The sequence below is a fragment of the Pelecanus crispus genome, chromosome 5 (assembly GCF_030463565.1).
Source record: "Pelecanus crispus isolate bPelCri1 chromosome 5, bPelCri1.pri, whole genome shotgun sequence".
Taxonomy (NCBI): Eukaryota; Metazoa; Chordata; class Aves; order Pelecaniformes; family Pelecanidae; genus Pelecanus; species Pelecanus crispus.
Genome location: NC_134647.1, coordinates 25,788,571 through 25,814,160, shown reverse-complemented (window position 1 = coordinate 25,814,160; position 25,590 = coordinate 25,788,571). Strand labels below are relative to the sequence as shown.

At 36.5% G+C, this 25,590-nt stretch overlaps 1 protein-coding gene across 1 annotated transcript in view; it reads left to right on the top strand.

Moving 5' to 3' along the window:
* LNPK (lunapark, ER junction formation factor) overlaps positions 1-24,759 on the top strand; it is a 43,833-nt gene extending 19,074 nt beyond the window's left edge. Inside the window, exons 7-13 of the mRNA XM_075710625.1 lie at positions 1,713-1,793; positions 1,882-1,933; positions 9,283-9,501; positions 14,548-14,653; positions 15,363-15,433; positions 16,712-16,882; positions 23,785-24,759. Coding sequence (XP_075566740.1) covers positions 1,713-1,793; positions 1,882-1,933; positions 9,283-9,501; positions 14,548-14,653; positions 15,363-15,433; positions 16,712-16,882; positions 23,785-23,978 — 894 coding nt within the window. The 3' untranslated portion in view covers positions 23,979-24,759. The remainder of the gene's footprint in view (positions 1-1,712; positions 1,794-1,881; positions 1,934-9,282; positions 9,502-14,547; positions 14,654-15,362; positions 15,434-16,711; positions 16,883-23,784) is intronic.
* Positions 24,760-25,590: the final 831 nt, after the last annotated feature.

Here is a 25,590-nt window from a genome sequence, read left to right as displayed (position 1 = left end):
CTAAAGGTCACTTTGTCCTGCAGAAGGTTATTGCTCATTTTCCTGTGTGGCTACAAAGACAATTGCATGTGTTACATGTTCATTGATGTAAAGTGACTCAGGGTTTCTTATTTTGATTTGGGGGCCAGATATTGACACTGACTGTTAAAACTTCCTCACTTTGCAGCTTCACCTTGCTAACCTTACCCCTTCGTATGAAGGTCTGCCTTATGGTTTTCACTTTTATGAGCAATAAATACTTCATTTTTCCTATTAGACCCTTAGTTCTGATCTTACTGCACTGTGTGGCATTTGCTTTATGAAGTTAGTGGGTTAACTCCAAAGTCCTGCTGAAATACAAGTTTAGGAAATTGATTTTTACTTCCCTCTTCGTTCCCTCTTGTTCAGCAGTCCTTAATTAACAGCCTGGATAGTATTCCTTGCCTTAAACTTCTGGTAGTGTGTGTAGGAGTACATGTTAAATGGATACTGTGTATCTATTAAATTGAGTGAATTTTATTTAGCTTCTGAGGCCTATTTGTAATTCTCAGGTCTGTCTAAAGGTAAAATCCCTACAAGGTCTGTATACACAGAATGGCTGAAACTTTAGTTTCTCACTAGCTAAATAATGGCATAAAAGTCATGTTAACCTGTACCATTTGTTATTTTAGCAGTGATAAATGAGTCTGAGAGAACTTAATTTTTTGACCACTGACCTTTTCAGTTTTGCAGTTTATGCCAACAGCAAACTTAAGAACAAACAAACCCCCCACTTTTAGCTGAACGTGGCCATTAGTCAGCATATCTAGGAGAAAAGGTCTGCTTAAGATACTGTGAAATGCATTATAATTTCTGTACATATTAGCTATTTGTCATAACTTCAGCTATCTCTGTTTTAAAGTTAAGCTTCTGATGTCGGCTGTTAACCCCTAAAATGATACTTTACTAGTGATTACTTTTTTAATTAAGCCCATGTATTAGCTATAAAGCCACTTGAGTGCGTTGTAAATAAAATAGTGTAATAATGAAGTGCTTTAATTACACTCCCTAAAGTATGCATAGTTCTCAGTAAATTTTTTATTTAAATTCTTAACATGTTCCCTTTTTTTCTGAAAAGCAGTTTGAATCGCTGTAAAGATGGAGATCCAGCCTTTAAAGTCATTTGAGCAAATTCCATGGCTGTTCTCTAGTTAGAGTTTTCACAGCATTTGCAGCAAGCTAATTGCTTCTGCTAATAAATAATCTAAAATCGATGCTGACAGCAGTTAATTGGCACAGAGACTTTATTCTGTAAAGCACTTGGCTAATGACCTTCCTTAAATTAATAGCATTAAGTGCTATGAGGAAATAAATCTAAGGAATTGCCTGTCATTCGCTTGTCATGTCTAATAACTTCCAATAATGATGGCTGATAGATTTTTGCACATTCCATTATTGAAGTTGGTGCATGTAATTATTCTCCTCATTATATGTAAACAATTAGCAATATTTGGTGTTTCCTTGCAATAAAGCTGTTAAATACAAGTAGCCTATTAGAGTCTAGAAACTATTTTTGAAAGCAAAATTTCATTTCCATTGAATACAGCAAATCTGTAGATATCTGAACATGCTACTGATTCAATGGACTGAGCTTCACCTTTTGGTAACATTAATAAGTTGCTTGTAAATGGGAGGATATGGGGGGGGGAAATACTTAGAATTTTGTATTGATGTGTGGAACCTTTTGTTTCCAGCTTGAGGAAGTAATGGAGAAGGAAACGTACAAGACTGCTAAATTAATCCTGGAAAGGTTTGATCCAGAATCAAGTGCAAAGGTAAGAGTCTTGGTATTGATACTGATTTAATATGAAAGGTACTATGGAGCTGAAAATTCAGATAACATTATTTATAATTAATTGGCAGGAGGCTGAACTGCCGTCTGCTGGAACATCTGCAACCCCAAGACCTGGACAAGGTAATAGCCCTGTAAAATGGCTGCTCTTTAGCACAGATACTTGTCTTTCATAGCAATTTCCACTCTAGAAGTCTCTCCATGATCCAATTTGTAGATCAATTGACCTTTATTTAGGGTTAATAGACTGTTTATATTAGACTATGCCCATTACTGTTCTGTATTTTTCAGACAAGGGATCTATTACTAAAGGCTGATGCTCTTCTAGACAGCAGGATGTTTAATGCTGCTTGATGCTAAAGCAGAGAGAAAGTGAACTTCCGGTGGCATACCTGCAATTTTTCTAGAATACTAAGGTGCTTTCAAATCTTATGTAATGTTCATTGACTTAGCTTTTCAATTCTGTTTCTATTTCTGACTATTTAGACCTTTCCTAATGCAGTGCTTAAACTACTTCATGTGGTGAATGGAGAGATTCCACAAAGCTAGTGCAGAAATCGGATATTTTCTAGGTGTAAAAAATGGACAGTTCTTTACTAGTTTATGATGTTCCATTTAAAGGTGCTATTGAATAAAATAATAAAAGAAATAGAAAAAACTTGCATGTGTTTCAAGGAAGCCTTGTTTCTAGATGGCACACACAGGTTTCAAGACTGAAAAGATCTCCTCCACACTCTCTCAGTAGAATGTTTGCATTAAAAATGTGGACTATAAATTTAAAGGAAGTTATTTATATGAACAAACTACTGTTAACTTTTCTTAAAGTTGAGTGTAATATGCTGTAGTTAAACTGAAAATGCTAGTATTAACACAGTATTACAATACAATGTGCCCTTTATAATGAAGATACAAAGATCTGTCTCAAAGCATGAGTACCAATTTGCTGTAATAACCTGCAGGGGCTGGTGCTCAGGATATGCACATCAGATTCTGCAGTTTAATTTTCCATAAAATAAATGGATTGCTTTAGTGCATATATTAGAATTGCCAACTTTGGTTACTCACAAGAATTAGAAACAAACTTTTATTTGTCTCATTTTTTGCTCTTGGAGTGCTGGTTTTGATGGGTGCAGAGCACCTGGATTTACTAATGAAGGTGTTTATAAGCTGCATGGTCAAATCCACTGTTTTTTTTGTTCTTGCTTAGCTTGAAATTGTCATGAAAATGTTTTTAGCCCATCCTTACTTGTTGACATTGACAGTGAGTAGTTGCAGTGCAGTACATTAGCAGCAAAGCTGTTATGTCTTCCAGTGTCCTAGGCATAACAGCTTTTTCTCAAGTTTGCTCCTTACCTGTCTCTCCCATCGCTGCCTTTCTGTGGCATTCATAGTGTTTTTAAGGCTGAAGGGCCATTCTGACACCTTGTTCTGTTCTCTGTCTTAATACAGCTCATGGGTGGCTGCCAAGAACTTTGTACCTGTAATGTTTAGGTAGTCTGGGTTTTTTGTGGGGTGTCTTCCTCTCCCGCCTTAAACTCTTTATGTTAATCCTTCTCCTTGAGATATGTTAGAAATTACTCTGGAAGTAGGGTGACAGGTCTTTGTAGAATGCAAGTAATGCTGACCAGGGGATGAAACTGCCTGAAAATGTGTGTTTCTATGTAGAGATCTGGAGATAACTAGCTATAAATTAAATAGACAATGAGAAGTCTTTTGTCACCATGGCTTTATTAAGAGATACCACCAGCATTTCTGAAACTCCTAAGGAGTTACAGGTTTGCTGTCTTCCCCTCTGCCCAGGCTGTGTAAGTAGTGATGGTGACAATTGAGTTGCTCAGTCTCTATTAGTTAACTAGTCTTGTGTATGTTTGGGTTTACAAAGCACAGTGTGTATGCTTTTGATCTAGGGTTCTGAGTTAGTCAAAAGCAGGTTAGTTGGGTCCAGCATATGGTGTGTTATGTTGATTTTGACTTGACTGTTAACAGAAGGGCTATGAGGGAGATGTTCTGAGAGAGTTAGAAGTATTTCTCAGAGCCAGCCACTATAGGCTGTCATCTACATTAGTAAGTGTGGTATAATAGAAGTAGATTTGTAATGTTAAAAAGTTGTTGCTGAGGAGTTTGCCCACACTATATATGTTTAGGGGTTTTTGTTTGGGGCTAGCTGTAAACTGGTTTCACGGACCTGGTGGAGGGCATCTTTCAGTTTAGTTTTGTTTGAGAAGAATGTAAGTGCCGCTCTCTGAGACTGTTGTGGTGTGAACCAGAGACCTCTAAGTGGGGACACAATTGAGAAGATGTAAAGTACGCTTCAGATTCAAACATTATTCAACTTCTTTGGGTGTATGCACATTAAAGTAAGCAATTATCCTGAATAAAAGTGCAGTTCAGCCTTGGAAAGGATTTTGGGAAATACATTTTGTAAGTTATCATGGTTTGCAGTTGGATTCAGTGATCTTAAAGGGTCTCTTCCAACCTAAACGATTCTATGATTCCATATAATTTTGTTCATATACAGCACAACTTCCTTTTTTTTTCTCTTTTTCCAATCTGTTCTCCAACACATTGAATTTAGAGTTGGTGCTACTCTTTGTCCATGTAAAAGTGGATATTCAGACTGTTGTATTTTGTAGATGTGTTATAATTCAGGAGGGACATGCTGTGTTTGGCTTTAGTTTGTGAAATTGTGGAGACTTATTCTCCAAATAACTTGTTCTTGGTATGTGCAGTAATTACTTCAATTTTTAGCTATCAGAAAACTACTAGCTTATTGCTGTTCATACTAAATAATATCTGCCCAAAACAAATATTAGCTTCTTCTTGTGCAGTATATAACTTCCTGTAACTAGATGACACCTTAATGTGGTTGTAGTATAATTTGGTGTATGTAATATGTGGTAGAATTATAGTGATTGGAATAACAAGGTATCTGTTAACAAGTTAACATTAAAGCTTCCTTGATCTTCTGTTTGCTCACTTCGGACACAAACTAGCCAGGCAGCAGAACTCATTATCTTGAGCTCTGTAACTGAGTCTTTTTGAAAAGAGGGCAAATAATGACCAATGTGTAATCAGATTGGACAATGTTGTGTATGAGGCAGCTGATGAAAGGCTAGTTAGTTGGTATGTTTTTGACTCACCAGCTGAAATAGAAACTTGCACATCATGCTAATTAGTACAAAGACTTAATCAGCATTACATAATAGTTGGTTCTCAGAAATACTACTGGTAGTGCCCCAATTTTCCTATGTATTTAGCTCTTATGGCAGTTTTTGTGATTTTTGACATGCACTTAAATAATTCTAGTTTTAACAGATGATTCAGATGAGTCTTGAGTTTGGGACCTGAAAATCCAGAAGGAAAGGAATTTGAAAACTTAAGTGCAATTTTATGTATTCAGAAATGTTTTGAGGGGTAGAGTTAATGAGCATATAGTTATTCAGTACTTTGGCTGTATGAAAAAAATAAGGTAAGTATATATTGGCAGTGGAATAAATATTTATCAACAATATTCTGTTGTTGATACTTGCTCCCTTCATTGTGCTAATACAACTGTTAGCAGGACTGTATTGTCAATGAGATCACTCCATGACCTGAATTAAAAATAATGCAGTAACAGATGGTTGTAGGCTGTGGGGTGGGTACAGGCATGAGGAGGAAGAAAGAAAATTCTTGGTTGGTCTTTGCCACTAAAGCCAACAAGTTATGTGAACTAAATATTGACCTGCATTGTGCTTTAGCTCTTTAAAAATTATGTATTTTTCTCTTAAAAAAAAAATTTTTGAAGTGAGGGAGAAATAAAATAGTTATGCTTGTAAACATGAAAAATACAGCTGTCTCACCAATGGCAATATCTTAATATTCTTTGAGATCATACTGAATCAGCAGTTGTGAGTAGTAGCCCTGTAAAGCAATGTGTCTGCTTAGGTATCTGTATTGTTCAGTGCCGGTAACTGCAGAATCTGGACTCCAGTGTGCTTGAAGAATAAAAGTTCTACTTAAGTTATTTATCTGTCTTCATACAGTTGATCTGCAGATGCACAGAAATCATTCAAGGAAGAAAAAACTTTGGAAAATTGCAAAACTTCATTAAAACTACATCAGCAGTAGCTGTATACTGTGTTAGTGTTGAGACCTGACAGACATGTTATTCAGCTAACTTGTGGAATTTAAGTTATGGAAATCTGGAACTTTGCAATAGGCTTGTTATTAACACAGTACATCTCAACATAAGGCAATTTGAGAAGTATATAGATCATATCCAGTTACTGCAGAAGAATATTAGGGCTGTTATTGCAGAAGTGGACAGCAGGTTTAAAAGGAATTAGAGGAGTTCATGGGCAGCAGGGTTCATACGTGATACTAAAATGATTAGACAGGGCTGTATGCTCTAACGTCCCTGCCAAAGTGTTTACAGATCCCGGGGGTGGTATCAGAGATGCAGGCAACAGAAATAATGCAGATTTGTGTGTTGTCACTAAATAACACCCACAACCACTCTGAGATGAAATACTGGTATGGGATGTGCTATTGGTCTTGCCAGGGAGAGCACTTCTCATTTTCTCATAATGTAAGTTCTTCTGGTAACTTCTTTTACTTGAGGAGCTGCAGAGTGTTGGCAAGTTCTCTTAAGTATGAAATAAGAATAGAGTGAAAGCCAAATGAACTTTTAAGTGGAGGGGGAGGAAAAAAAGCCTTGTGAATAATCTGATATAATTTTGTGGAAACTACCAGCGAGTCTTGCATTCTTACCTCTGTAATGAGACTAAAACTACTGAAGCACATCTCTAATACTGACTGTAAAGTACTTGGGTTCAGCATCTTTGTAGGAGCAAAAATATGGGGAAAGCATCATTAAAGCAGCAGTAACTTTTTAAAAGTTTTTAAAGGAGGCTTGCCAAAAATGACCTTTCAGAAAGAACAGGCAAAAGGGGCAAAGCTCTTGCAGGTGAAATTGCTTAGGAATAATGTATTATGGGCTCAGAATAAATGTGGATATATTCATGACCTATTGAAACAGACTGAGAGCTGTTAAGCAACCAAAATTGACATGCTTAAACCACATGATATAGGAAGACAGCCTTCAAAATGTAGAAGTAACATACATATGTAGAAATTATAGTAATGATCTTTGGCAATTTTATATGTAAAACCATAATAAAGCAGGCTTCGTAATGAAAAAGAATGAAGAAAATCTTAACAGTGGATTAAAATGGCTTTTTATAGATATTCAAAATTATCTTGGAACAAGTGGAGTTAGGCTTAGTATTTGTTACTGACTTTTTAAAGATCTGTGGACCTGAGAAGAGTTGACAAATTGCATAACTTCAGCTTGATTTTTGAAAATAGTACATGACTGTAAACTGTAACACAAACTTGAATGTATGGATAAATAAATCATGGGGCAGAATCAGGATATTGTTTGTAGATGCGTCATGCCTGTTGGTGAGATGGCATGGAGAGGATGATGCAATTATTCTAGTGTAGTTAGACTTGGAAGGTTACTACTAAGGTCTCTCACAAAAAGCTCTCAAAGACATGTCAATGGTGAGGTTCATCATAAATGAATTCTTGATTAAAATAAAACTTTGAACACAGGAGCAGTTTTCAGAATTGAAACAAGTCACCAAGGAAACCTTAAAGGAATTTCTGCAACTACCTCAGCAGCTTATCCTGGTTTCCAGATTCTGAACAGTTTAAATAGTGAGGGGACAAACTTTATGTGCTAAAACCAAGTTAAAATACAGAATCTTCATACTCATTGGGTGATTTAACTTGCATGGTAAAGTTGTATGAAGTAATGCATTCATCCACATGAAGTGTGGCAGGGGAAAACCAGTGATTTGTTCTGCTCTGTAGAAAACTGAACTAGGTGGATTTTTAGTGAGACTTTGTGCAGTTGTAGTCTTCTAACTGATGATAGCAAAGAGTCTTTTATATTCTCTTCTGGTGTATATTAATCCTATTTATATGTACAGATAAGTAGGCAAGAACATAGCTGATGTATGTTGCAATTTTCTGGCAGTTGATGTTGGCGATTTTCCAACAGAACTTTTATATTTCATCTAGTATGTCAGTGATAGCAACTCCTTCTTAGCTTGTGTAAGCTGATGCTGCATGCTCCCCACCTCCTCCAGCCCATACAGAAGCTTAGCATGGTAGTATTGTACTTTAGGGGACAGGGATCATTCCTTCAGACTTCAGCACACCCATCTCACCATGGCTGGTTGCCAGTGGACTTGTAAACTGCCTGCTAAGGATTTAAACTCTTCTAGCGTGACGCAGTCAGCAGATAAAATCTCTCTAATCTTGAAACTCAGGGACATGAATTTAAAGTCCAACTCTAATGTTAAATTCCACTTGTTATGAAGGAAGACAAGCAAGCTTGTTCAAACTAATGTGGGTGCTAGGCACTAACTCTGTAGGATGCTGTAGCCTTAGATGCAGGCATTCTTGGGGTGTACCTTCTAGAGACTAAGCTGTCACTTGTTAACCATGTTAATGTCCGCAGCCCTAAAGTGAGGGTTACATTTCAATTTGATTTGTTGCAATGGTGTATTTCAAAGGCTCCCTAGAGGTGATTAGGTATAGATGGGATGAGAAATAGATGATAGTGACTGCTGTTCATGAGCACTGTTCCTGGCTTGTTTTGGGGAACAAACTTGAATATAAATATAATGGAACTTAGGGTTTGCATGAATAATATAATATCCAAACCTTAATATGTTACTAGGATGATATTCCCAGTGGTGTTAATGAGAACTCTGCCTTCAGGTAAAAACTGAGGAAACCTATTAAGTTTTTTGTAATGGTGATTTTTGTAGTAACTCTGATAGTGGAGTGAGAAGAGGTAAAAGTAAGGACATGTTCCAGCAGAGCCCGTTCTTGCTTCGTGACAGTCCAAGCACGTGGCTTGTTGCTAAGGTTCCTGAAAAAAGTGAATGAAACTATATGATTTGAATGAAACATTACGTTTTCTTCTGGCTTTAGAATTGTTTCATTTATGTAATCTGAAAATTTTTGAATAACTCTGGGCACTTAGCCTGGATATTTTAGACATTGACTGAACAGTTTTTGGTCCCATGGAAAGCTAAATTCTTGGAAGCATGTTTAAACCATAAAGAACACACAGTTCTGTCTGTACATTGTGGTTTGAATCTAGCTATTCATATCTCAAACATTCTGCCTTAGAGAACAGAATTGTAAGGTAGTTATCTGCTAATTTTCTTCTATAAGAATTTTGCCCTAAGTATTTAACAGTTAATGATTATTGCTATTAAAATACAGTATTCTGTGTGGGGTTTATTTCTGTGGCATGCTCAGCCAGGCAGCTGGTGATCTTTAGTTATAGACCTTTCTGGTTTTGTTTCACTCTGTAATTTGCTGATGGGAATAACAATATTAATGTACTTTTACTAATCTCTTGCTTATAATGCTAGATGTTAAATTCAGTATGCACATGTTCTTGTCAGAAATTCGTCAGAGGACCACAGCTCAAAGAAGTGCTTCTACGACCCCGCCTCCGACTCCTAAACAAGGCTCTCCAAAATCACTGGTTCCAGCATCTCCTAATCTGCAGAGGGACACATCAGCTCTGAGTGGACACCCAGAAAGAACTGTTGTGCCAACCTTGCAGTCAAATGTTTTACCAAGACGCCCTGGATCCCCTGCTAGTTCAGTGCCTGGAATGGGTAAACAGAGCACTTAATGTTATTTACAGTTTATATTGTTTTCTCTGGTTACCAATAAAATAGGCCATTTTCAGACAGTATGGAAATGGCATTTCATTTGGAAATAGCAGAGCAGTTATCTGATTAAGCAGGAGTTCCATATTCAATTAGCCATAACTCTTTACAGCTGGCACCTTTTGATGCTGAAACCTATTGCCTGAGCTCATTTAACTGTTATGGCTTCTTTGTTTAAATGGCAATAAAACTTTGCAGTATTCTGTAGTCAACAATATAGCATACCTTTTTATGTTCTTAGTTTAGAAGAGCTCTACACTTATATAAATCAGGTACGGAGGAGAACACTTTCAGAATACATTCATGTTTCTCACTAAACCCTGCGCATATTTTTTTTTAGCATGCATCTTGACATTTATTTAAATTTTTACTCTAGGAGGTATAGTCATGCAATCTATACTCATAGATTAAAGTGTAAGATACCAAATACACCAGAAAAGTTGTCTGTTGTAGCTGAATTCTTCTAAAATCACATTGTTATTCTGGTAAAAGAGTCCAAAGTTTAGCAATAGGTTGAAATCTGGTAGAAATGAGTGCTGCTTAAAACTTTGTTTCATATCCTGAAAATGCTTTTCCCTTGACTTCTGGCTTGGTGTTCAGATGGGATGGACTTGATTAAATAGAACATGAACTAAGTTCCATAGGAGGGATAGCAAAATTTGAGAGTTTTGGGCAGAGGCATTGTTCTCATTCTCCTCATGGATGGTAAAGCTGTGTATGGGTGAGTGCCAGGTCTTTCTTTGTTGCAGGATGTCTGGCAAGTTGGATCACAGGCAAGGAAGGAGATGAAATGCTGCCTTTAAAACAGAAGGGATGCAACTTGCCAAGAATCTTTTGAGCACCACTGTAATACGGAGTAGTTCTTTGCTCTTTATACAGTGATCAGGAATACTTTTTTCTTCCCTGTGTTCCTGATTTTTAACTTTAAATTACTTAAGTCTTAGAAACTGTACGTCCTCACTTACGAACTTCCATGATACAATCTGAAAGTAGGATAATATATTGACACCCAGTCTCTTAATGGAAGATCTTGGGCGGATGAATGTTTAAAAAGCCTGTTTGTATTGTTTAGTGTAGGGGAATAAACTTACCATGAAAAGTTCTGGTCTCTCACTTCTCAGCAGAGTCCATTAAGCCTAATTTTTTGTTAGTAATTGTTTATCTGTATGATGAAACTGCTAAATTTGTTTTTATCCCTGAAGTGAACTGTAAAGGCAAGTTATTAGTAAGTCTTGATTATCTTGAAGTAACAGAAATCAGCTCCTTGCACCAGGAAAATCGGTCATTTGGTTACAAACCATGTTTACTGAAACCTGCTTAGTGAAAATTTTTTAATGAGTTTAAAATCACATGCTCTTTCTTGTTTAAGAAGCCAGCTATATAATAAAATAATATCAGCTTTATAATAGTTTTATTCTTAGGGGAAGATTCAGGCACATTGAATAATGTGGATGAAATTCAGCCTTTACTGCAGAAATGGTTTAGAGGAAGAAGGAAAAAAAAAAAGGACTTGTTTGAAAGGATAATTGCCAAGCCTGTTCATTAAAATATTTAATGTAGTTTTGTGATAATGCTTTATAGGCACATTTTTTTTTCAATAATAACTGGTATTTTGACCAAATGTGCCCTAGATAGCAATGGAAGCCACTGCAGTTGTCAGTTAATGTGGAAGCCCTGTTTTCTCTTGAATTTCTCCAAACCTTCCAGGCATATAAAATCTCAGTCATGTAGCTGTAGTGAAAAGTACGTAAATTCAGTATCTATAAGAGTAATATCATTGCATCTGAGTTTATGCATGGCTTGCAACAAATATGAATAGCCTTAATTATCTCTACTTTAGAGAAGATTAATAATTCATTTTCATTATACTATATTTTGTAGAGGAGAATCAATTTAACGTGTATTACCACAGAGCTCCCATATGTTTGAAAATTAATAACCAGCAGGTAGTTGAGAGTTTGCCAAGCTTTCCAGAAATGACCGGTCTTTCTACAATGATTGCTTTTGATGTTTTTATTAATTACTGGTGTCCATAACAGCATGAGAACTAAGATGGTTGGTTTGAGTTATTAGTAGGCAGGTAATTGAAGTTGTTCTTGGACCATCTTGTGATGTTTCATTCTTGGTAACTTTATTTAATTTTTACCTGTTTTGTTAACTTCTAGAGAACTTTTCATATATTGGTGATATACAAGTCATATGAAAATTTGGTCTTTTGAATATAGGGCTAAATACGTGTTTGAGTGTTAGCCAGGTATTCACAAAATTATTCTAATGTTATAATTTTACTGCAGATTATATCAGTGCTCCAGATCTTTCCTTCACACCTATGTCGGACACTGTCCATTCACTTTTCTAATGGAAGTATTGGGTCTTTCAGGTTTTTGTGAAGCTTTAGGAAATGCATTTTGCCTGAACTCTTCTTTGGACAGCTTTTTCAGAATCTATCAAATGAAGCATTTGGTCCAGTTCATGTTGTACTGAATTTGTTCTGCCTTGCTGCTGTGAGGGTTTTCTTAATCTGGGTTTCTGCTTGCTGAGAGAATACAGGAATAACCTGGGAATGCATTCACTGATTGATATGTCCTGAATTCAGTTCTCTTGTTTGTGAAAATTAGGGTTATTTTGAAAACATTTGTGTTGAGCATGAAACTTTTTTGTGCTTATTGAAGGGTTGTAAATTGCAGTATTTTCTGATCAAATTTTATTGTGCTTGTAAAGATTAGGATGGTCCATTTAGGTCAATTATCCAGTATTGATGAGAGGTGTTTTGTAAGGCTGTGCTCTTAGAAATACTGCGACCTTAATGGCAAGATTAGTCTCATTCTGCCACAAATGACTGGTTTTCCTTTGTTGCTCCAATCTGTGAAGGTTAAAAGGTAGAAGGCTTGAGATGGTAATTGCTGGCAGTTACATTTAATGCTGTATTTAAACTTAAAGCCCAACTTGGATCAGCTTATCAAATAGTAAGACTTGCTGTGTTGTCTTTGCCTGTGTATACTCTACTTAAGAGGTACATGTTACTTCTGTGTGTATGTTTATGAAAGAGTATCAGTTGTGTTGGAAGCTATGACTGCGTGTCCTGGTGCTGTACCCAGCTAAGGTGCTTCAAGAAAGCTAAATCTGCCTTCTGAGAAGCTTGAAGTCCACTGTTTTTTGCATGGTATTCTTCAATTAAATGTCCTTCTGAATTAGTTCAGTTTGCTAACAAACTCTGCTCTCATGGTAGTCCTTTCTTTGGATTTTTTTTTTAAATCCTTTTTGCACCTTCAGACAGTGGGTTTAGTTTGTTTTACCAGTTAGCTGCTGCTTTCTTTACTGGGCATTGTGGGGGATTCTGTGATTCTGTATCTTCCCAAGAAAAATACTGGAATTGAAAAGAGAATTGAAGGCTGAACCTCTGGTCAGTAAAAGCCTTTCTTTTAAGCCATGCCTCCTGTATATTAGTTTTTACTGGATATAGCTAGAATAGCTACAAGCCAGAACTCTTCCCTGAGAAAACACTGGTTGCTTTTTGTGCCTTGAGAATTTTACTTCTATGAATTAAATATACTTAGTTCTTGCATGGCTTCAGACTACCATATGTTCATCTTAGTACAAAACCTGCTAATACTAGTTGAATTTGTTTTCTAACCTTCTTAACTATCTTGAGCTTGAATAGGACTTCTGCATTATTGCAAGTAATTTTGCTGTTGGGTTAAACTGAGTCTTATCTGTCAGGTTTCATAATTTTGTCTTCAGGTGGCTTGAAGTTGACCATTTTGTCCCAGTTTCAGAGTTCTGGAAGGACTGGTTTGTTGTCCTACTCAAATGTCCTTTTTTGTGGCCTTTGAATGTAATTTTAAAGGTCCTATGGAAATACATTTTAAGTCTCTCCCCTGCCACTGCAAGTGCTCACGTAGTTATCTCGCATTCAAGACTATCTGTCTGGTATCTGTTTGTGGAAAGTACTTTCACTTAATACCTCCGGTGCTTGTGTAAAATGTCTCTTGGCCAGAAGCATGGCCTTGGGAAGAAGTTTCAGGTACTTGGTTATTTGAATGGTCACATCTGAATGACTCAGACTTAAGTTTCTGACCAAATTGTGTTTTGCTCATTATGCCTAGTATCTTCTGTTTTAAGGCTGTAAAGGAAAGTAGACATAAGAACTCAAAGCTACATAAATGGAAATTGGCAGCTTGCAGTGGTCTTGTACAGTAGACCAGATGTTTTAAGACTTTGTGGAAAGACAAGTTTGTGCCACTGGACTACTTTAGCTGCCATATGTAAACAGAGGTGAAAAAGGTGGTACCAGCTATTGCGGTTACCTGTTCTTAATGGAATTTTACTTTGATAGTAGTTTGTTAAACACATGGGATATGAAAAGTGATATCTTTAATAGTGACCTTCTGGCTTCTTTGACTAAGCATAAATCTGAAAGTATCCAACTTTCCATTAAACATGGGATTACCAAAATGCCAAATGGCTAGATGGGTTTAATATGTAGACTGAATGCACACTGAGGGCATGCTTTTGCAGTATACTAACCCACAGAAACCAGTGGGTGCTTCTTTAGTAACATCTTTAGTTCTTCTACTGTTGTAATTGATTTTACCAGATTTATTGGTGTAAACTTGGTGTTGAATATGCAGAGTTGTGAGTATATGAAGAAAACTCAAATAAGGAGTTTTTCTTTGCTTAAAAAGCCTCTGTTTGTGAGTAATCATTAAATACTATTGATGCCTTAAGTTCTTTAGAAATTATAAATTTAATTACATATCCAGGGTGTAAAAGTAGACTGATTTAGTAAGATTATAAGCTAAAGGAGCAGAAGAGGAGCTTTCAACTGTTGTGGTTTTAAAAATCTTACAGCTTTCCTAGTGGACTAAGAAATATGTCCATGTGTATTAAGTAGGTGCAATTATTTTATTACACTAGCACGCACAGTGAAATACCAGATTATATACAATAATATAGTTGAAAATAATTTTGACATAGTTCATGTCTTCCTAGGTCTTCATCCTCCAGGCCCTCCTTTAGCAAGACCAATTCTTCCTCGAGAAAGAGGAGTTGTGGATAGAGTTATTGAATATTTGGTTGGCGATGGTCCTCAAAACAGGTAAGATGTTGCTAAAGGAAATACCTAAACACTTAAGAGATAGGAAGCTTCCTAACCTTTTTTTAAGTCAGATGCATCAAGGTTAAAAGAGTTGCAAATTAATTTGTCTGAAATTTTCATAACGAATGGCCCTTTCTCAGTGTTTCACCTGAAATCTTTGTGAGAAAAATGGTAACATTTTGACAAAATTAACCTCTGCTTTGGATGGTAGTAGCCCTGTGATACAAAGAGAAAAATCTATGCTCAAGTGGGTGAATGAATTACATTTTGAACTAAAAAAAAAAAAATACTTGATTATCTTAGCACTTCAGCTTTATTACCATTATGAATGCTTTCAGATTACCTTCAGAACTGTCCAGACATATCAGAACTTCCATGTTAACCATGGTCACTTTTTATATTTCATTAGAATACAGTCAATATGAACTTAATTTGGATGTTATTTTTTGACAATGATGATATTAAAAAATATGTTGAACCATGAGGTTTAAATTGTAGCTAAGAATATTTTACTGTTTTTAAACCAACTTTAAAAACTATTATTTAATATTTAATATACAGATTCAGTTTGCTTTAAAGGATAATTATTTCACTGTGGAAATTCTTAGAGTAAGTATCTAAGCTATTAGTCAATCTAAGGTAAAATGCATCTCACTTCAGTGTGTTATTACTTAAAGGTATGTAATTATATATTATTCACGTTTTCTAGGTACGCCCTTGTATGTCAGCAATGTTTTTCTCACAATGGTATGGCTTTGAAGGAGGAGTTTGAATACATAGGTAAGAGCTAATCTGTGGTAGGCTCTCCAGTAGTTGGCTTGTGTTTCATAAATAACATGCATCATACTTCGTTTTGGTTGCAGTTAAGTACTTAACTGACACTGTGAAATGCCACTTCATACAGGAACAGTTTTATGGTAACATTACTCTGTACCTTAAGATTCACTTCAAGACTTAGAGAAGTACTTTATTGCAACCTTCAGGCCAAGGATTTTATGTGTATAAAAATATTCAGTAGAAATAAGCCTCCTCCAATACATCCCTGAGAATTGCTACTGGCTATGTATGGTTCTCAGAAGGGTTTTATATTGAGAAACAATCTGACATTAAAGTGTGCCTCTTTTACCAGAACTTAAACAAAATTTTGCTTTGGCAAGAAGATCTTGGGGAGGTACTGAGAAAGGAGTGGGAACAAGCCCCAGGGGGCTATATGTGAATTTATGGCTGACAATAACTTAAGACAGACACAGCTCTTTATTGAACACAGATGTTTTATTTTGCCTCCTTTCTAGCACAAGTGTAAGCCTGATGCTTAAGAAATGACGGAATCTTAGATAAATCTTCAATTTCATTTTGATTTGCTTAATTTTATGAGTAAATATACAGCATTGTAAGAATAAGTTGAACGTTTCCTCTGGAACCAAAGATACGTAGTCGATATGTCATCTTAGCTCAAGTGAGCTCACAATTCAACTGTGCCAGAAATTGCCACTTTTCCCCCTTGTCTTGGGAGAGTGGGGAAATATTCATTTAACTATTAAGTGGTATTCAGTAATTCTCCAGAACAAAACTGCCTTTTCTTAACTAAGCACCAGTCGAGCAGAGTGCTCCTCAAAAGCAGACAGACATACATTGCAGAATCCATAGCATCCCCTTACTCAAAGGGTGAGGAAAGTGGCATCATAAGGGGGGGAAAAATATCATCTGCCAACTAAATTCTTTTGTAGGAAAGAATAGAAGAACACCATGTGGCAACGTCTTGTGGTACTGAATTGCATTATTTTGTTCACTGTGGTCAAATCTTTCACAGTGGTGGGCAGTACTTGTAAGTGCAGCAGAGCTGAAAGCAAACAGGTTTTTAGGAAGCAAACATATGCTGAAGTTAAAAATGGAGCTATATGGAACAGCTTGTGTAAATTTGATGGCAGTACTCTCAGGTACTGATAGTCACTTATTTAACACTCTGTTTTTAGTATTTTGGACAGTCAGAATATAGTGTAGGAATAAAGGTGAAATGTAAAATTAATTAGGCTACTTATTGAGTGTGCTTTTGTGTAGCGTTTAGGTGTGCCTACTGCTTTTTCCTGAATCCTGCAAGAAAAACTAGACCTCAGGCTCCACGACTTCCAGACTTCAGTTTTGAAAAAAAGCAATCTGCAGAATTGCAATCTGAAACTGAGCCTCTAGAACCTAGAGAGAGGAAGCCCCAGGAGACTCAACAGACAGAAGGTATGTGCTAATCTCATGAAGTCTGCTCTTTTTTTAATGTCTAATGAAATCTCTCTTTGTCATTTAGCGTGCTGTCTAGATGAGGTTTTATAAGGATAAGAACAACTGAAAAACTCAGAACACTGGAACAGGCTTCCTAGTGAGGTGTTTGATGCCCCAAGCCTCTCAGTGTTTAAGAAGCATTTGGACAATGCCCTTAACATGCTTTAACTTTTGGTCAGCCCTGAACTGGTCAGGCAGTTGGACTAGATGATTGTTGTTAGTTCCTTCCAAGTGAAATAGCCTATTCTATTCTAACTTCGTAGTGGATGCAGTTTGGGTTTTTTTCTTTTTTAATTCTTCTTGTACCTGCTTCTAGCTTATCTTGTTGATGCTGTTGTCTTCTGTCCTGTACCCTAAAATTTCTTCATATTAGGCAACGTGTCTCATGCAAATCATGGCATAATAAAATTTTTCACTCTAATGTTACTGATAGATAGAAAATACCACCGTAGATTACAGAAATAGTTAAGAAGGGAGTATGTCCCGAAGTGGTTAACTTTCACTGTGTTCAGCAGGTCATTTGATTGAGGTGTGTTGGAATTTCTGCCTTTGTTCCTTTTGCTGTTTTCCTCAGGGCAGGAAAATCTAGTAAAACTGCCTTGTTTAAAATCAGGGAGTTCAAAGACAAATTGTCAGTTTTAATTTAACGTAGTTCCTTTTGAGACGTTTTATAGTCTGCAGATACAGTAGGCATCTGGTGTACAGCCAACAGGAAGATGCAGTGTTTTAAAAGGCTCCAGAAATTACAATTTCAAACCAGGGAATCTCCAGTTAGATGTGCTGTTGAGTACTTGATGGGATTTTATGTTAGCTTCCCGCCATTACCCCTGTTTAAACTATCAAATAGTGTACAACCCAGAGATTCAGGCTAGAAACACACCAACTGTGGTAAACTGTCAGAGTGTAATGGAGAGAATGTTTCTGCTTGATTATCTTTAACAGGGAGTAGAAAATGGCATTGGCCTTTACTTTCTGGCATGAGAAGGCTCCATGATACTGGTAGGGAAGTCAGATCAAACTGTAGCCATCTCTGGGTGTGGTCTGATGTGGGTGCGTTACAGGGAAAACTGGTTTTCTTTTCCTGTGCCATAGTGCACTCTTACTTCGTTAAAAGTACTACTACTAGCATGAAAGTAAGACCGAAATCAGATGCATGAAGCTAAGATGATGCAAATGTCATCTTTGCCCTCAAATGATCTGATCATCTTTTCAGTGAGTGGAGGGTAGTTTAGTATCTTCTTGGCTACTTTTAAGATTGGAAGAGTCTTATAGAAAAGACATAATTTGTTACTGGGGTCTTCAAAACTCTGCTTATTTTCCTCTGTGTGAATCAGATGGGGAAGCCCTTCAGCTCTTGGAGGTGTGTGCTTTGAGGGCTTCTGAGTATTATCCATAACTGTAGGTTCTTAGAGGTTTTGGGAGAGGGGAGTGCTAATTAAGCTGATATTGTCATTGAAGGAAATGTTTATCAAGCTATGCCTTTAATGGGTCTGAGCTGCTGAGTTAGTTTATAGATGTTGTAAAAAATGTAAAACCTTAAGAATTAGTGTGAGATTTTCATTAGGTGCTTGAGATGTAGGAGTGAAAATTCTGCAAGATAACTTTTGCTTTTTTGAAAGCAGAATTTTGTCAGGTATTTCGGGATAAAACATAGGATGGTTTTATTGTAGTAAATGTGATTTTACCAATTTATCTTTAACACTGAAAGTTACTTGGTTTTTGTTGGTGTGGTCTTGTATTAATGTGCTTCTTTATTTAAAAACAACAACAAAAGAAACCACTGTGGGGTTTGTTCCCTAGTTCTCTTTTCCTGCAAGTAGTGTATGGTGAAACTTTTCAAAAGAGGCATAGGAAATAAGTAACTGGTATGTTGACTTTTGGTTTTACCTAGCTAAAATATATGATCTTTTCTGAATATTTAATCTCCAAAATGATAGAAACCATTCTGTTTTGATAATTAGTAAGCAGCCAGAAATAGAGTATGTGTTAATATTGTACATACCTAATATCTGAGAAATGTCTTCTTGATGTAGACAAGGCCAGTGCTACCCTATCAGTTTGTCACTGTGCATTAACTGTCTGTGACGTGCCACAAAGTAATCTCCTATGAATGAGAGAATTTCATTTTCAGTAAATCACTTTTTCCATCAGAACACTAATTTGAAACATAACTGATTACAGGCAGTTGGGCTTTATTAATAAATGAACATATTCCTTGATTGTAAGTTTAAGGTATGAAGCTATCATTGAGGTATAGCTCTGGGAAGGCTTTTGTTCACTACAGTAATATAGCTGCTGTCATAGCAAGAATAGAGAATATCTTCATTTACAGATGTAGACAAACATTAACATCAGGAAACCAACTTCACCGCAATGTTGACAACACAGGGAGATCCAACTCTTATCTGTAACTCATTTAAACTGTAGCTGTATATCCCACAGAAACTGCAAGCTAATGTAGTACAGAAGTGCTATAAATATTTTTTCACCAGTCAGCTACTTTTACTAATGAGTAGAGCATGAAACTGAATCTTTTTTCAGTTGTGTGCTCATGCAGTGACAAGTGTGTTACATGCAACTCCTGTGGATAAGAGATCTGAAGAATGGTTATGGGGAGTGCTGTTGGCACTGAACCTTGGATATTTTTAATCCTCTGGAAATACAGAGTCGTCAGCTGTCAATCTGATGCAGATTACTGGCACAAATGTAATGCTTCCCTGTTCAGCAGAGTAACTTGGGAAATTTTAGTACCAGAATGAAGCAATATACTTCAGTTCTTTTCTTACCTTTTTCTTAAGTGGCTTGATCTTGAATATTTTTCGTCAAAAGGCTGGTTGGTTCTCTTATGTACTTCTCTTAGAAGTATTAATGTTTCGATCATATTGAAAAAGCCAACAGGAACCCCTTTTATCCTCTTGATTAATTTTGCCTTGCCTGTATTTGGTACTGTTATGCTGCGTTCTTGATCCAGGTTTAGCATTTAGCAATGTTTTGAAGGTTGAAACAAAATTTGACTGCTTCAGTGTTTTATGGTGAATATCTGGTGCTGGTGTTCAGGGGTCTTCATTAGATGCCTTTGAACTTCAGATTTCACCATGGTGGTCAGCACTTTATGGAGACAGCTTCCTGTGTTGTCTCCGGATTTTTATGGAATTCCTTGACCATCTTGGTGAAATATTTTATGATGATTTAATGCTCTGTCACTTTTAAAGATTCTTGGAATACAGCAACTGCTAGTATATTTGAAAGGACTTCCATTTAAAAGGCAGAGGCAGAAAGTTGGTTTGTTCAACAGAAGGGTTCACAGTAATGCTGTCCTCCAGAAATTTAAGCGTGTGCTTATTTGAGTTCTACCAAAAGTAGAGCTTGGCTTTGGGCAAGTGTTATAAAAGGAGCAGAAACTTTATCTAGGAATAAAACTGGTTGAGGACAAAGGGCTGAGAAATAAGCTTGAATACTTGTTCTGAGCAGAATGGTCCAACTTTTAGTGGTTTGTGTGTGTTGTGGTGTGGGGTTTTTTGTGTGGTTTGTTTTTTTTTAATGGACTGGAGGCATTTTCTTTTTTCAGAGGTTTGGCTTGCCCTTTTACCAAATATGCTCTGCTTTCATAGCTCAATGTAAGCCTGCTATATTTTTTGTAAGCCGTTATTTCTTTTCAAAGATGTGAGTTTCTGCCTGCTGTGATCTTTCCTTAGTTCAGCTAATACGGCTAGAATTCAATGATTTCTCAAGCAGACATGGGTCAACTCACCTTGAGCTTAATGACTTGCGAACAAGTTCTTTTGGTTTAAAAATGTATTACGTTTCCAGTCTACCACAGTTCAGTTTTGCTGAACAACATAGCTTGCCATTTTGGTAGGATGTAAAGGGTACAGGGAATCAAATGCTATGCTATTATTGGGCTTCTTTTTCAAAGGCTTCAAAATAGCTTTCTGTGATTCAAAGCCATGAACACAGACCACTGTGAAGCACATGTTCCTTAAAGATATTTCAGACATGTGGCACTGTGTGAAAGTCTGTCCTAATGGGGAGCTGCAGTGGTGAAGAAAACTTGTCCCAAAGGTCTTGAAAGTACAAATAGTGTAGCCATATTTTTAGTGCAATTATTTTATACTGTTTCTTGTGAATTCCTGCATAACAGAAATACATCTTCTACTTAATAGTGATGCAGTACTGTGATTTCACTGGTTATGCAGTAAAATATCCTATGCAATAGGAGGAGGGGTAGCTGACTACTGACAATGTGAAGTACATGTGCTTTCCAAGCACTAAGCATTAAGCAGGAGTGTTGGAAAAAGCAACTGCTGTAGCCAGAAGCAGGTTTTTTAAAGTTGCATTGATGCAGTTCTTAAATTTGCCTCAGGCCAGCACACGGCTGTTTGCTGTTGAGATGATGTATGTGTAGCTACATTCTTCAGTTAAATCATGGATTAGGTATTAAGTATCAAGGACACTAATTTTCTTTTGTAATCTTTTTAAGTTTACAGTCAGAGCTTTCTCTTGTTAACTACTGCTCTTACAATAACTTAAATCATGCAATATTGAGATCAGGTTGACTTTAGGCAAGCTTTCCATTAATCGGTGTATTTAAAATGGAATCACTGTATATATTTAATTAAGGTTGGTCATGTTTATAGTTAGTAGCATGACTTACTGTGATTGCCCTGAGTACTCATTTAAAGGACCTACTCTTTACTTTGTTATAACTTTGTCAGACTTAATTATTAGACCAAAATTTTCCATGTAAGTTTGTTTTAACCGCATATTCTGGAGAATTTCAGGAGTTTCACCAAGTTTAATCAAGAATAAGGTGAAGGGAAAGGTCATACAATACCTGACAACTTTTTCTTAGAGAAGCAGTGTCTCCATATCTTTTAGTAGAATATAAAAATGAAAGCAGCATCATTCTCCTGTTCCTTTGAATATAGATAATTAGAACATACGCTTGATCAGGTTTTCTCCTTTTCTTTAGAAGCTTCTGCTTGCTTCTACTAGTGGCTGATTTTCCCTGGGGCTGTCCATAAACACATTGTAGATGCTCGGCATCCTTCTGATCAGACTGAATGAATAGTCTCTTTACCTCCATTGGATAAGAACAGTTCTGTAGAGTGCTAAGCATCATTCAGTTGAGGACTGCAGGACTGAAACTGTAAATAAGTAATGGTTGGGCTATGCTACAAATGAGTTGAGAGGGCATGGAGTTGTCTCTTCCTCACATCCTATACTTTCTTTGACTTGAGCCTGAACAGCAGCAATATAGAAGGAATGTAACTCAAGTGTGAAGGGGTTGTAGCAGGAAAAGGCACAAACTTATTCATAGAATTTGAGGCTGAAGAAAAAAATGCAGAGATGAGACAGAAAGAAAACTGACAGTTGGGAGATAAAGATTGAGCACAGGCTGGGATGGGATCAAGATGGAAATTGAAGAGCAGGAAGGGAGGGTGGGATAGTCTGGAAAGAAACTTGGAACATTAATTTGCCTGGGCAGAAATAGGAGGATTGACCATCTGACAGATGGCTCCAGAGACATTTTGGAACAAGAAGCCAAGGCAGGTGTTGAACAGCCTGTGATTGAGAAAGCAGGGAAGGAAACCGAATCAGGAGGTAAGTTGGCTGCAAACTTGCTAAGATGGAAGATCAAGTCAGAAGAAGAAATGGAGAAGCTGTGCTGCACTGAGCAGTCTGAAGTGGAGCCTGGAACTAGCTAGATGGAGCTGTGTGTGGGCAGAGGGGTCTTGAGTTCTTGGTGACAGATGGCAGTTGTACCAGATCTGCTGGACAAGGGTGTGCAGCAGCTACTTTAGTCAGTCATGACCTGAGAAGCCAGAGCAATGGTTTTAAAACTTTCAGCCCTGCTTGAATTCTGTGAATATCAGCCTGAAGCAGTCTGATTACTTTCAGACACCCAACATGTTTTGATAACTACGAAATTACAAACATTTGATAAGGTTAACATTTTTGAGCTGTAAGATTGCATTGGTTTTGCAAACTGTTTGCCTTCACAGTATGCATTAATGCTGTATAGTATTGACTAACACTAGTCAATAAATAAACTGCCATCAACAGTATCATATCGGTACCTTATGTGTCATTTAGTGCAATGCTTAGTGTTCAGCTTTTCAGTGCTTATGCTTACTTCAAAATGTGACTCATTTCTCATATGCTACTGAAATCCTGTTATGAAGCTAGAATTTACTTCAGAAGTAGTACTTGCGGTAAATATTTTTGACTGATCTTTGAAATATGCCTGTTATCAAATAAACTCCCATCCCACATTGAGAGTAAAGATACTCCTGTGTATCCTTCCTACACTCCTGTGGGAAGATTGAGAATACATAGTAATTTTCATTGGCTGTTTTGAGATGTTGAGAACTATATTATTCTAATAATTTTTTTCTGGTTATCTGCCTCCTTATATTTAAAGTAGTTTTCAGCAAATAGAATGCTTAAGTTCTGTGTACAGATTGAACTCTTACAGAAAATGCTATACAGTTGGTAAAACTTCCATTACCAAGCACGAAGAAGCTGAATTACCATCATGTCTTATTTCTGACACTGTCTCACATTAATGAACAAGCTTAGAAAGATTCGGAGGGGGATGAACATATATAAGTAATACATAATACTTTCATAGTGGGATCTGAACTCTTTTCCATAGTATTTTCTTTTTTCTTAAATTTTACAGGTTTTACCTGTGACCCTCCTGTTAGAAAAATAAATAGTTTTTAGCAGTTGAGAACTTCATGCAGTGACTAGTCAAAACCTGTGTGTGATTGCAAAATGTTGTTTTGTTTGGTTTTTAAGGATATTAGCACCTCTTCATTTCTGGAAGTGGTTTTTCATCATTTTTCTTTTCACAGAATCTGAAGAGGACATGGCCCAGGTTGCTGAGACAAATGAGACGGATGATAAAGCACCAAGTCCTGAGCAGCTAAATGATAAGCTTGCTGAGGAAGTTGAAAAAGAAGCAGAAAACATTTCAACAACTGAAGACTCTATTTCAGAGTCTATTTCAGCTGAACAAAGTGAAGAATCTTTAATGAAAGCAGAATAAAGTACTTCAAGTGCCTTCTGTAGCTAGTTTTTAGCTTTGTTCATGCCTGTTGTTACTATTCAGGTGAGCTTTTTTTAATGGTACAACTTAAAAATCTCGCTTGAGCTTAAACTGCCTCAACTGCCACTGTATGTCAAAGCTATGTGTAAAAGTGGGTATTGTAAATTAAGCATGTGTCTCTAAGTTAACACACAGAATGTATAGTTGGTTGAAGTCTAACAGTTGTAGCTGTAGTTCAGTTTGCATATTTAAAAACTTAAAAGTATAAGCTTTGCTAAGGGTGACCTGAAATTTGACATCCCTTTAGCTGTCACACATAGAGTGTTTATTGGCAGCAACTGACCTAGTAAGTTCGGTCTAGTGAACTTAAGATATGTTTTAATACTTCCCCGTTAAAATCAATTGAGTACATTTTAAATACACAGATGTTTACAAGCTAAAGTGTCATCTGACATTTGACTTAAGCATATGGAAGTGTCATTGCGGTGGTGTTAATGTTATTCTTTGTCTAACTTTTTTTGACAGAATTCAGTTAAATGGCACTCAGATAAGTGGTATCTCCTTTGGTATTTGCATTGCAGATGAGCCAGAGGCACATACATACAAAACTGTTTTGTGTTTACATAAAATATAGAAAGTCTCTGCACTTGATTGTACTTGAATACAAAGCACTATTTATACCTGTACAATAATGACAAGATATAAGTGAATTTTGTGCCTTTGTGTATTTTGTTAAAGGAAAATAAAGATATCTAGCAGCAATACTTGCTTTGTGATTCCAAAAACTGAAGAGAATTTCTGTTCTGCTGTATGCAGATATTCTACAGTTACTTTGTGGAAGTTCAGAAGGATTATGACACCTTGAAAGGATCATGTCTGTATGTAGCTAAGGTGGCTTTGATAGAGTAGAAATAGATCCCTGATCAATAGGGGAAGTGCATGTACCTTTGCCAAAAGACTTTCCTAACTGTATCTAAAATCTGTTGATACTGCTGTTAAAATTACAATGGATATTTGCTGCTGGATTACTGAAACTGTACTTTTTTTATTGTATAGCTTTTCAAGCTAAGGACACCTGTTATACACTTCCTGTTAAATAAAACAGTTGGGAACCTGGACTAGAATTTTTCTGGTGCCTGGAAGTGAGGTACCTGAATCAATCAGATTTTTTTTTTAGAAATAGATGCTGACAGTGTGTAACTTGATTGATTTAGTAGTAGTTCTGATAAAAGTTTTATTGTGTGTGATGTTCTCTGTATCTCGCTATATGAAGGAAAGGGGAAACTTCAAAAACATTTTTTATCCATCATTTTGGTCCCAAAGTGAACTCGTTTTACAGTGTAAAGGCAGCAAAAAGCTAAATCTTAGTAGCTCAAAAGCCTTCTACAAGAAAAACATGTTTCTAAATGTGACCTTTGTATCCATGTTTTTATGAGACATAATTATTATGTGAACAGCAATGATTAATTTTCTTTTCCAAATATATGCTTTATTTTCTGATTCTTTGGGGTTAGTTTAGAAGCTCAACTCTTATATCAGTCAGAATCAAGTTTGGTCTGTATTTAGATAAATGAGGACATTTTTTTCTGGTTCACTAACTAAATTGAAATTC